Raw genomic sequence first — 13,178 nt, 5'->3', positions numbered from 1 at the left:
ATCCATAGGGTTTGCCACCTGCGTTTGAAATCTTTAGTGTAGCGAAAAGGTTCATAGGTTTTCAAGTCAGGCAAACATAAAGTATCACGTCCTGACTCTGTGATTTTCTTATTTATGGAAGGGTTGATAAAACCCACCTGGTATGTTTCTGAGAGAATTAAATGACATAGCACCGGCAAAATGCCTGTCACATTACCTGGTATTCAATCAATGTGAGTTATTATTATAATCATGTTCCTTACCTTGTCAAAATCGTCCAGAGGCTTCTGCTGCCTGGTGAATAAACTCGATTTCTGAGGGTAGTATTTAAGACACAATCTGCCACCAACCTATCATCTTACACTCACCTCATTCCTAGAAGCCTCATCTAAATACTATCCCTAAAATATATATTACATGTCCCAAACTCTGCGTTTAGACTACTATCCCAATCGGAATGCCTTCCCCACTCCTCCGATTTTTACCTCAAAACAAAACACACCAAAAGCAAGGCTTTCTATTATCACTTCTTCAGCCCAGCTTTGCAATACATTGTCACTTTCACTTTAAAGTCAGTTTTCTTGTCCTAGTTCCCCAAGCAATGACTGAGTATGCTGAGCGGTTAGCCCCTTGCACACACAGTGGCTTCAGGGTAACCCTGTGTGTGTGTATAAATGTGAATGTCAATTTCTTCCAATGGGATATGAAGCTCCTAAAAGATAGAGGGAAACAAACATATTTAAATCTCCACAAACCCTGTATTCTAGGAGCTTCAAGAATACATATGCATTGATTTCATTTTGGAGGAATCTGACTCTCTGGGTTGAAATCTTGACAATGCCAGCATTTACTCTCAGGCAGACAAACAGCATGTTCAGCAAGGTATTTCTTGGCTTATCCACAGAAGAAGCAACTGGCTCACCCACATACCACTTCAACGTTCATACTCTGGAAGGCTTTCATCATTTGCAGAGGAGCGTTTCGTCCTCAAGACAAAACAAAACAACAACAACAACGACAAAACCCTACATGTACTAAAATATTTAATACAATCGGTTAATTTCTTTAGTCGTCATTCACTGAGTAATTGCTCAGCGTCTTATATGCACCCGTGTCCTCGCTTATTCATGTGTTTGAATTTATTTTATAGCTCACTGCCTCCAGCTTAGTTCAACAAATATTAAGCTGCGAACAAGGCGTTCACCATACATCCCAGGACAATAAGTTGGGCCCTGTTTTTAACCCTTTCGTTGCATTAATGTCAAGGTTTTTGGTTGTCTTTTTTTCCAAAATGGGTAAAAAAAATCCATAAACAATAAAAAGTTGGTCTTTTTACTATTTTATGCATCTATACTCGAACTCCGCAGAAGAGGGAAAAGTTTTTTTGAGCTCATGGTGTAAACTCGGACTCCGCAGTCAACGGATGTCAATATTCATTCGGATATATCCGAACGTCGCAGCAAAGGAGTTTTCAAGGAGTTCATGCTTTGGTAAAGGAATACAGATGTCTCAACAGAAATTGAAAGCACTGTGTTTCCAGGGCACAGTGAGGTTGCCAAGGCAGGGTGCCTTGCCTAGCCTAGTGAGATCAGGGGTTTCCTGGAGCAAGAAGAAAGTAAAAAGATAATTATCAACAATCCAAAGCTGTCAAGGATATTGGGCACTAAGAGAGCAGTGCAGGTATAGAGATGTGCTGGGTCATTAGAAGGAGAACCAACAAATGCATCCTCCTTTCTCTTCAGGGTCCTTTCATCCTTTCTAAGCTCTGTATGCTTGAATGTATGGAGATTTTGCCTGATGGGTGTGTTAGGCTCCCAGGGCTGCCTTAACAAAGCAGCATATCAGGCCAGCTGAGTGGCTCACTTGGTTAAGAGCTTGCTCAAGAGTGTGAGCTCTGAGCAACAACGGTTCGAGTCCCTGCCCGAGCTGAGCAGCCGCTGAGCTGCCAACAGGTGGCAGGATGGCTCAGCTAAAAAAACAAAAAAAACAAAGCAGCACAAACTGGGCGGCTTCAAACAACAGAAATTCACTCTCTCGGCAGCATTCTGGAGGCCAGAAGCCAGAAACCAGGGTTCTGGCTGGACCACGCTCCCTCCGATGCCTCTGGGGAGGAGACGTCTGAAGCTTATTCTAGCACCTGTGGGCAATCTTGGGTATTCCTCAGCCTCCAACAGCACAACTTCAGTCTCTGCTACCTCTGTCTTCACATGGTCATCCTTCTTATAAGGACTCTGGTCATAGAAGATTAGGGACCTACCCTACTCCAGTATGGCCTCTTTTTTTTTTTTAATTTTATGGGGGAACAGTGTGTTTTTCCAGGACCCATCAGCTCCAAGTCAAGTCATTGTCTTCAATCTAGTTGTGGAGGGTACATCTCAGCTCCAACTCCAGTCATCGTTTTAAAACTAGTTGTAGGGGGTGCAGCCCACCATCCCATGTGGGAATCGAACCGGCAACCTTGTTGTTAAGAGCACACTCTCTAACCAACTGAGCCATCCGGCCATCCACCGGCAGCTCAGCTGCAGCTCAGCTCAAGTCATTTTCTTCAATCTATGGGGTTGTCAGAAAAGTCATGATGCATTTTTGCAGTGAAAAACATAGAAAAAAATGTCATGACTTTCCTGACAACCCAATAGTTGTGGAGGGCACAGCTCACTGGCCCATGTGGGAATTGAACCAGCAACCTTGTTGTTCAAAGCATGCGCTCTATCCAACTGAGCCACCTGGCTGCCCCTGGCCTCCTTTTAACTTAACTAATTACATCTGCAACAACCCTATTTTCAAATAAGGTTCTGAGGTATTGGGGATCAAAACTTCAACGTGTCTTTTTTGAGGAGACACAATTCAACCTATCAGAGTTGGTGTTCTCACATTATACTGGGCAGAGGATGTCCTAAATATTTGATCCGACTGCGAAGTTCTTCAGAGCAGAGAATGTTCTCACCCCCTTTTTCTGCCAGTCTTTTCCATGGCCGTTGGCACAGCGCCTGCTTGGTCAATTCTGATTGGCTAAGAGGCTTCAGTAGAAAGAAACACATGACCAAATGACAAGGAAGCCCCTGAACAGTCAGTCTTTTAGAGTGATAGCAAGAAACTACTTCTTGGGATTTTACACACACACACACACACACACACACACACACGGAGAACAAAAAGAATCACCAGATAGTATAAGTAATTTTATTCTGTATTTTCCCCTTACTAGTTAATATATTTCATTGTAGAATGAAGATAAGGGAGAAAAAAGCATCGAAGAGAATTTCCAAGTACTACTAGAAAGTGGGGCTTTACAGAGACTCAGACCTGGGGGAAATAGCTTTTCTTCCTCTGAGCCATAAATGCAGCCCTGTGTTCCTGTTTCACTGCAAGCTCTCTGAACAACGCAGGGTCACCTTGGGGGTGCAGAACAAGCTGACACACTGCCTGATTATCCGTCAGAAGCGGCTGAGCAGACCCAGGACTTATCTGACTTGTCCTGTCGCCATGTCCTGTAATTGCTATGACTCTTTTGTAATTGCACCCCTCTGAGAGGTTCTAAGTAATGGATACCTCACAAGAGCTTCGCAGACGCCTGCACAGTAGACTCCCATAGCATATACACACCAGCTTCAAAAGACAGACCCACGAAATACCGTCTCTCTGGAGCTCAGATAGCTTCGTTATTATGTCACACTATGAACTCTGTCTCTTTCTGATACACAGCTCCTATAGGACATCTATCCCTGTGCAATTAGGATACAGTATGGCATATAGAGAGCTTGATGACAATATCAGCAGATACGTCTTCAAGACACACACACACACACACACACACACACATGCAGGAAAACCTCTCCTCTGAGATGAAAACACCTTATAATCCTCTATTGTTTCCGTCCTTTTTTCCCCCCCTTTCTCTACAGATGGGCCTTTGTGCTGCCTGCACATGTGTAAACAAGTAAATTCATTTCTCCAGGTCGAGGGATGAAGGGAGTTCTTTGTGTGAACAGAAGTCTCTCGAGGCTACGGCTCAGTCCAGTGCAGAATCCCATCCTCTATAAATCACACAGCAGAGAAAAAGATTGGACTGGACAAAAGTCATGTCATCCCAGGCAAGGAACGGGGAGGGGTGTGATACGACAGTCAGGGATAGACTATGAAGGGAAACTAAGTCAGGTTCATGAGTCAAGTCAGTCCCCGAGGCTGAACTACACAGACTGGTATGAATTTTGGTAATCCTAGTTGTTTCCTACCATGAGGGGAGCCAGTGTCCCCGACAAGACTAGAAGCTCTCAGGGGCCACAGCTTCCGATTTCCTTACTTGATCTTCCTTTCCAGTTCCTCTCTGAATCGACACTAACACACTCATACTTGGGGAACATACTTCCAATTACCTATTTCCTGGCTCCCAATAACACATGTGGCCTCTACTGCAATTTAAGTCCATGCTTATATTCAGTGGAGCACTTTAATTTATGGGGTGTAACTATAAAGTAATGAGTCTAAAAAAAATGATAAAGTGATGTGCCTGGTTTTTCTACAGACATACAAAGTTTATGGGTTACCGAAGAATAGCGGTTACACTAACTTATTATGTAATTTAATATATATATTTTTTACCTACATAGTTATTACCCACTTAACCCGTATTAGCTCTGATTAAATAATAGAAAATAGATAGATGGATATCTTTAAAACAAATGTAGCAGAATTTCTAAATCCAAATTAATGAATCATGTTTCTCGAAAGCGTCGCCTCATGACTTTCCATACTTATGTCAACAATGGTCTTTGCACTTGAATCTTATCTTGAAATGTTTCTTAAATTCATTCAAAGACATTTACTGGGCAACCACAACGTACCAGACACTGTTCCAGGAAATTATCTCTAGAGGTGGAGCTAGGATTATCAACAAGGTAAAGATATCTGGAGGAGGAGATCAAGTATAGCACATGATCAAGAGTGATGACTACGAAGAAGAGACGTGGGAGGATTGGGACAGGAAGTGTTTGCTGGGAAGAGGGACCCTGAGATGCTGGGCAGGGTGGCCTGGAAGGTCTCTCTTGAGCAGGTGACCTTCGAGGAAAGACCTGAAGGAATGAAGGGAGGGAGTCTTCTAGTTAGAGGGAAGAGCGCTGCGGGCAGAGGGAACAGGGGCCACCAGCCCTACGAGGGGGTGAGCACACAGGGTGTTTGAGCATCAAAGAGGCCAATATGGGGGATCTGCCTGAGTGAGGGAAGTCATGGCTGGGGGCGAGTGAGAGACAGGTCACAGACAGCCTCATGATGCACAAGAAGGACTTTGGCTCCTACACAGAGTGAGGTAAGATGCATTTGCAGGTCTCTGAACAGGGTGTTTTGATCTGACCAGCATCTCAGCAGAGAACCACTCTACCTGCTATGTTACAAAAGCCCCTAAGGAGCCCAGGGCAGAAACAGCGAGACCAGCTAGGAGGCTACTGCAAAGGCCCCAGCAAGAGACAAGGACCTCTAGGACAAGGGCAGTAGCGGCTGAGATGTGAGAAGTGGTTGGATTTCAGATCTCTTTTAAACACTGCCGTCGCCTAGGAAAATCGACTTAATCTTTTTTATTTTCCTTTTCTCTAGAACTTGAGCAGTTTTCCAAAATCAACACACCTTTCAAAAATCCAGGGTTGTCCCCATGGTAGGGATTCCCCATTATGGTATGTGTAGGCTCTGAACACAGTTCTAGAACAGAAGTTCCAAAAAATATCCTCAGCACTGTTGGTATCAGGAAAAAAAAACATATATATCCTCCCTCGAGATATTTTTTGCCCTGGTGGTGGAAGCTACAAAACAGTTGAATATGAAAGGTAATAATGGGGCAGGGGTTGAGGTAAAAAGACACCCCCACCGAGGTCAGTCACTCTATATTGTTCTTCAAAAAAAGAAAGCAAGATACATCACGGTCCCCAGTCCACCACTGCTGCCCTTAGAGTTTTAATAAAGCAACTACACAAAGCAATGAGACCATGGCTGTCACCACACCACCACCACCACCACCATCACCCTGTTCTTCTCCACCGATAACAGGAAATGGGTCAGAGAAGACCTCATCCAACCAGAGGTGACTGACAACATCCTGAAGTCATTTTATAGTCACAGGCCAGCTGTCAGGGAAATACAAACCGTGTTCTAGATGATAAGCCAAACCCCAGTAATAATCCACTCCTTACACATCTCCAACGTGCCCGACACTTTACCTATGTGCTCATTAGACAAGAAAGGTTATCACCATTTTATGAGGACACACTGAGGCTCAGAGAGATGAGCAACTTGTAAAACCCCGAAAACTAATACATAAAAGAGGTGGGAGGTGAGCCCAGGGCCGACTGGCAGCAAAGTTCTCCTCTGTTTTAGGCCGCTCATCACCAACGCGACTGCCACGAGCAGACTGAGTTGCAAATATGAATTAAGGAGAATCTGAAGCAAGAACCCAGACCCCGCAGCATTGTGGGCCATGGTGAGTTTTCATTTTTAAGAAATTTTAAGTAGATTGTAAATTTAAGAGACTGTTTCTGATAAAAGTTCAAAGTCAGTGGTTTCGAAACTGCGACGATAAGAATAGTAACCACTGAATTGACCGATACTGGCCTAGGTGTTTCCATGCCTTCTACGGAATCCGCGCCAAGTAGGTGCTTTTCTCTTGGTTTCACCCATGTGATCAGCGATGTGACTTCCTCAGCTCTCTCAAAGGGGCAAAGCCACACCTTGAACCCACCCAGGCCCAACTCCAAGGCCTATTTTCTTTTTCTTTTCTTTTTTTTTTAAATTTTATTGGGGAACAGCCATGCTTTCATGCTATAATGGCATAGTTGACTCTTTTAGGGAGAGTGCAGCTCACAGTGGCCCATGCGGGGATCAAACTGGCAACCTTGGTGTTATCAGCACCACACGCTAACCAACTGAGCTAACTGGTCACCCCGGAGGCCTACTTTCTTTCCGCTAGTTTGGTAAAGTGGTCAAGAGCACAGCCTCTAGGCCCAAACTGCCTGGGTTCAAATCCTGACTCTGCCTCTTCTGAGTTGCAAGGCCTGGACACATTTCCTGAACTTCTCCATGCCTCAGTTTCCTCTTTTGTAAAATCAACATGATAATAGGTGCCTTGTAGGTACGATAATAAACCTCATAGAGTTCTTGTAAGGATTAAATGAATCAATCTATACAACGCACTTAAAACAGTGCCTAGCACAGAGAAAGCTGCGTTAGCAATAATTATCAATGTTGCTAGAGTCCCATTTTACAAAGGAACATAGAATTACTCGTTTTGCACGATTATTACCATTTCTTGGACTACAGTGTGGCAGGACTACTGTTCACAGGACTCTGTCTGCTCACAGGGTTAGCAGACCCCGGGTGACGTCATACCTAATGCACATGATAATGATCTGATTTCCTCATGCGACAAGCATGTCATTCGATCAGATTGAAAAAACCTGAGATATTAATAGCCTTGTGCAAACAAAGTGTTTATTATACCTCGAGGCTTTTTTTTTTCTTTTTTTAAGGGGGTTACTATACCGTGTGTGTCTCCAGCTTGGCGCCGGAGTGAGGGTCAGTATTGAGATTGTACGCCGTAAAATTCTGTACAACAGGAGCACAGTATAACTTCTTTTTTTCTTTTTTTCAGTAGCATTTTTAGCAAGTCTAATTGAACAGACAGTCAGTTTTTTTGGCTGACCTCTTTTTTATTTTACACACCCTCGGGCAAAATGAGAAATGAAAGCTGAACTATGTGTATGTGCGTACGTGTGTGTGTGTGTGTGTACACACACACACACACACACACACACACACACACACGCATGCTTTTGGGGTTAGGAATAGGGGGCAACTTTAACTAACCCCTTTAGGGCTGGGGTCCCCAAAATGTGAGGATGCTCAAACTTCATTTTGTAGCAATAGAGTCCCTTACAAAGCAGGCCTCCACCATCTACACTGAATTTTCACTGTGAAGCCTTAGGGCCGTGTGTCATTTAAAATCTTTTGCAGAGCTGACTATATATGTAAAATGCCCATTAAAGTGGCTGGTGGTGATTCACGCTTCCCCGCTAAAATCTTTGTTTACTTCTACTGCTCCCTAAACATCCATTTACCCTGTCGTCCTCAAATCTGAAAAACCATGTAACCTTCACAGCTTTGCAGCGACACAAATGGGTAGAAATGGCTTCGGAATTAGCCCCTGTTTTGTAGATCCTTGTAACTGGTCTCTAAAAACGAGACTTCGTCACACTTGACAAACTAGCGGTAGTCTCAAGGCAAATATGAAAGAAAGAGGTCAGAGGAAGTGGGAGGACAGGATTTTACTTTGCTCGCCTCTGTCCAAGTTCTTGTATCCTGTAGAGCGGGGTTTCCCTTGTCAGGCAATCGTGTCTCCATCTGAAGTTGGATGCCTATCTCTCTACAAAAAGGAACAGTTCCATTCTCCTCCTATGGACACAGCCAGGAAATCTAAGGTTCCTTTGAAATTCACTGAGCTTATTTCATCTCGGTACATTCATCTTCTACTGATTAACAGGAACCCATTAGGAGATTTGTACTCTACCAATCGACAGGGCACCAACATTTGCAGCCTTACCTCAGTTCCGTGCAAGGATTTTTCTCCTGATGCTTTATGGTACATGAACCCAGTGCATCCCATGGCCTCCCAGTGAGCTATTTTTGCATGATTTTATTAGTGGTCTGAAGCTAATAAGTTAATCTTTTTTTTTTTCTTTTCTTAAATTGGAGAACAGTGTGTTTTTCCAGGACCCATCAGCTCCAAGTCAAGTAGTTGTTTCAGTCTAGCTGTGGAGGGTGCAGCTCAGTGGCCCATGTGGGGATCAAACCAGCAACCTTGGTGTTATGAGCACTGCACTCTAAGCAACTGAGCTAACCGGCTGCCCCTAATAAATTAATCTTAAACCTAACCTGGCAACTGGCTTAGGCAGGTAACTTAATAGAGGGCTCTTTCCCTTGAAGTAATCGAAGACTTAGAAGTCAAAATCTAAGAGATGATGACACGAAAGGAAGGGAACTGACATTTGTTGAGTTCCCACCATCCATCAGGCAGTTATAAACATTATTTCGTTTTGCCCCCACAATAAGCAAATTAGGAATTTGCTTATTAAGCAAATTAGGAATCATTAGGAGAGTTTAGTTCCCAATGCATGTGTGATTAAATACTACACCACGCTGCCTCACAAAGGGTGAACAGACAACACAGATGTAGCCCTCAATTTCCAGGGTGTTAGTGAAACACAGTTAATGTAGTTTGAACAGAAATTAAAGAAAATACTGTGCCTATTAATGAAGTAAACCTGCTCCTATCTCAATCTGATTTAATCAGGTATGCCTGCTGTAAACGTTATTGGGCTCAAAGGAACCTCTTGATTTAGGCAGAAGGCTCAACCCCTTGTAATTATGAGCCTGCCCACCCAAGGAGTGCTGCCCCCAAGAAGGCCGAGTGCCCCCAAATTCTCACTACTCTCTTCCTGGAAAGAATGAGTTCTAAGGCATTTCTCTAGATCAGGGGTGTCAAAGTGGGCCCGCGGGCTGCATGCGGCCCTCGAGGTAATTTTTTGTATACTTGTCTTCAGTAGTTAAAGGGTTAACAAGCGAATTGTGTGTACGGTATTGCCTCCATCTCCCCTAAGCGCTATTTTCTTCATAACCATTTTTTCTGTTTTCATTTTATTTCAGAGCATCGTGGGCCACAAAAAATTACCTCGAGGCGCCAGTTTGACAGCCCTGCTCCAGGTTCTCCAAATTTTGCTCTAACCGTGCCCTGGGAGTATCTTGATTAGTGGAAAGACCATACAGCTGAGACACCATTTACAAGTCTGTTCCTCCACCAGGCATTGAGCAGCTGGAAAATGGAGGCTGAGTCTGATTTATCTCTAGATGGGGCGCCAGTTATGGTGTTGGCACTAGGAGACGCTCACTCAGAGTTTGCTGACTACTACTGTACACCGTGGGTTAGTGCAGCCAAGATGGCAGCAACTTCTTTGACAGTTTTTGCATCAAGACATGGGGTCTATTTCCTTTCCCTTTAAGTCTGGGCTGGCTTATAGCTCATTTGATCAATAGAATAAGGTGGAGGCGATACTCTGCCGGCTCTGAGCTCTGTTTTAAAGAGGAATGGTAGCTTCTGCCTTGGACATTTGACCTCCTGAGTCCCATGTAAAAAGCCCGACTACTCAGGTAATTCCCCGTTTTCATAACAAATACAAAGAAAATTCTTATCCAAATTGATAAAATTTCCAAATGTTTAGAATCCAGGACAACTAGAGGTTTCCACATACAATGTCAATTCCTCTCTTTTCTCAAATCCACTCTTTAGTCATATTGTCATACATGCTTACTCCTTAAATGGGGTCCTTGGAGATCCTCCTCAGACTCCCTCTGCCTGGAGGGCGACCTTCTCCCCAGTCTCTCCTCACCTCCAGTGACTGAGCACCATGTGCCTGGTACCCTCAGCCAGCCCCTTCAAGACCTTGTCTTTGCACAAGCTGCTCCTTCCACTGAGAAGGATCGCGCCTCACGCTGCCTTAACGGATACGTCTCAAGGCCCCGCCCAAACGCCAACTCCCTGGTGAACTGTTTCCAAACTCCTCTCTGCACACACGTTGCTCATGACACTATGACACACTTCAGGGACCTGTTTATAGGTCTGCCTCCCTCACAGACTCAGGGGTCTTAGGGGAGCGCTTTCATATGCCTCAGAATCACCTGGAGATCTTGTTTCAAAGGTAGGTTCTGATTCATTGAGTCTGGGGTGGGGCCTGAGAGTCTGCATTTCCCACAGCTTCTGGGTGATGCTGACACTACTGCCTGTAGACTCCACTCCAGTAAGAAGCTTATAAGAACACCTCTGGCATCTCAGTCACTTGGCACTAATTCATCACCACCACCACCAGCATCATCATGACCACCGCCACTGCCGCCGCCACCACCACCGCCGCCATCACCATCATTATCATCACCATCATCTTTTCACACAACTACCCAACAACGTACTTAGGGAAATGAGAGCAATGGCAGGGCTGCCAGAAATAAGAGAAGACCGGGGTGACAAAGGATGTGTGTGCTGAGGTGGGGAGAAGAGAGAATCAGAGAGCCAAAGGAGACAGGATGAAGTCCATGGAGAGGCAGGAGGTAGCAAGGAGGAAGAAAACAGAGGGAGAAAAAAACACAGTAGAAAGGAAGAAAACGGAAAAGAAGCGGCGACAAGGATGACAGCCACAGGATGAGAAAAGGAAGACCAGCTGTCTTCTCTCCTGAGAGTGGAACTGGACCTATGTTATCTGACTTTCCAGATCACAGGGTGGACTTCTACAGCCCATCCAAGGGCGGGTGCTCCAGCCGTTCACGCCACTGAAGAAGTATGCTCAGAGCTTCACCACTTCATTCTACAGGTTCCTCCTGCCTGAGTGATGGAGGACTGAGCTCTCATTGTAAGAGCCATGATGAACGAGGACCTATGTATCATGACACTGAATGTACAGCACGGTTTACGTCATCAGCTCAGGACATCTAAGACGGCAGAAAGACTTTTACCCTAAGACTTCAAGTCGATTGTGCATTAAAACAACGCAAGTGAAAAGCTACCTGATACAGCTCGATCCGTTGCTCAGGCACTCTGGCTTTGGGGTTCTGTAAACGAAAGACCCTGAACTCTGCCTTCACCAAATTGGAAGCATTCTTCTCCATCGCCGAGACGTCAAATCGGACAATTCTGAAGTAGGGTCTGTAGAAAGTGGGCGGGATGGCATCTGCAAAAAGTTAGGGCAATCATTGAAATTGATAAAAATCCATTGTTCTCTCAAAAGAGACCGTGCAGCGTGAGACAGTCTCAAGAAACCATAAGGAAAATATCTACAGAATGATTTCATTTTCAATGGCCAATTTAATACCATTAACAATTTAAGCAGGAAAAAAATAAAATAAAATAAACATGTGCATTTGGTTACAGGAGTAGCAGATTAATAGAGATTAACAAACCACTTCCAACTCCATTTGCAGGCATGCAGTTAACCCTATCCTTTGAAAGCTGACATAGCGGTGGAAAGTCCTAGATGGTTATGAATTGGAACCCGTTCACGACAGTTGATGCCTGGAGAGAGCTGTCAGGCTTGCATACACTTTAATCATATGTGCCAAGAAAATAGCTTCTAATGGCAAACAGTTTGCCCGTGCTTCTTTTTTATTTTTTTTCCTTGAAATGTTGGCATCCAAACATCGCGCTCTCTCCAGGTTCATGTATTGCGTCTGTTTTTTGGCTTCGATCATTTGGTTTTTCACACACATGTGACCAAATACACCCTCTCGTGAAGACATGGTGAGGAAATTTGAATTAAAAAAAACAAAGCTATACCCAGTGACTGGCTACACCAACTCTAGTCCTAAAATCCTTTACTCAGGATAACGTCCATTGGTGTGAGGGAGTCTTGCCTAATGACGGGAAAGAATTGGACCCCCATTCCTTCCATGCTGAACCATGTAAAATGCACTGACAGAGACAGTGTACACAACACTTTCATGGGTTGCTAGTGTTGCTGTTATTTTGCAGTCATCTGCCACTGCCTTTGAAGATGCCACTGAGGCTACCCCAAAAGCAAAGCAGGTCCTCATTCCGTCCCCATGCATCCTATGCCACACACATTTACTGAGCACCTACACTGGGCAGGCCATTTGGGACAGATGTTTCTACACTCCTCTCCCCAAATCTCCTGAGAACTCGCTTTCCTTCCTCAGGAACGCTCCATCCACCTCTGGTGGCTCCGTTATTTCCTTCGACCCTCGCCTCAGTGACGTAGCTTCATTACGATAGAATCATGCACAGCTGTTGACGGCTCTTGACAAATGTTTTTATTACCTCTGCATTATGTTGGTTTATTTTGGTTTCCCCCACGAAATCTGAAGAATCGCGAGGGCAGAGAGAAGAATCTGCCAAGTCTTTCTTTTTTCCCCATATACCTATGACTGGGAACACATGGAGTTCACCAAATACCCACCATTTGCATAATTGGTCATCAGTGGAGCCTTGACAGACTCAGGCATCTGGCGATGTGAAAGACTAAGTTCTTATTAAATAAGGGAGCCATCTCGCTGATCTTAAAACAGAAATAAGGGCCGGCCGAGTGGCTCAGTTGGTTAAGAGCTCGCTCAAGAGTGTGAGCTCTGAGCAACAGCGGTTCGAGTCCAGCCCGAGCTGAGCA

General features: G+C 44.5%; 1 protein-coding gene across 3 annotated transcripts in view; it reads right to left on the bottom strand.

Moving 5' to 3' along the window:
• The window catches only part of TGFB2 (transforming growth factor beta 2), a 76,399-nt gene that overhangs the window by 15,928 nt on the left and 47,293 nt on the right, over nucleotides 1-13,178 (bottom strand). For all 3 annotated transcript variants that reach the window (XM_019639668.1, XM_019639669.1, XM_019639670.1), the window contains one exon: nucleotides 11,569-11,732. In XM_019639668.1, coding sequence (XP_019495213.1) covers nucleotides 11,569-11,732 — 164 coding nt within the window. The remainder of the gene's footprint in view (nucleotides 1-11,568; nucleotides 11,733-13,178) is intronic.

This window comes from Hipposideros armiger, unplaced genomic scaffold (assembly GCF_001890085.2).
Source record: "Hipposideros armiger isolate ML-2016 unplaced genomic scaffold, ASM189008v1 scaffold_45, whole genome shotgun sequence".
Lineage (NCBI taxonomy): Eukaryota > Metazoa > Chordata > Mammalia > Chiroptera > Hipposideridae > Hipposideros > Hipposideros armiger.
The sequence above is the reverse complement of the archived record's forward strand: the minus strand, read 5'-3'. Positions and strand labels throughout refer to the sequence as shown.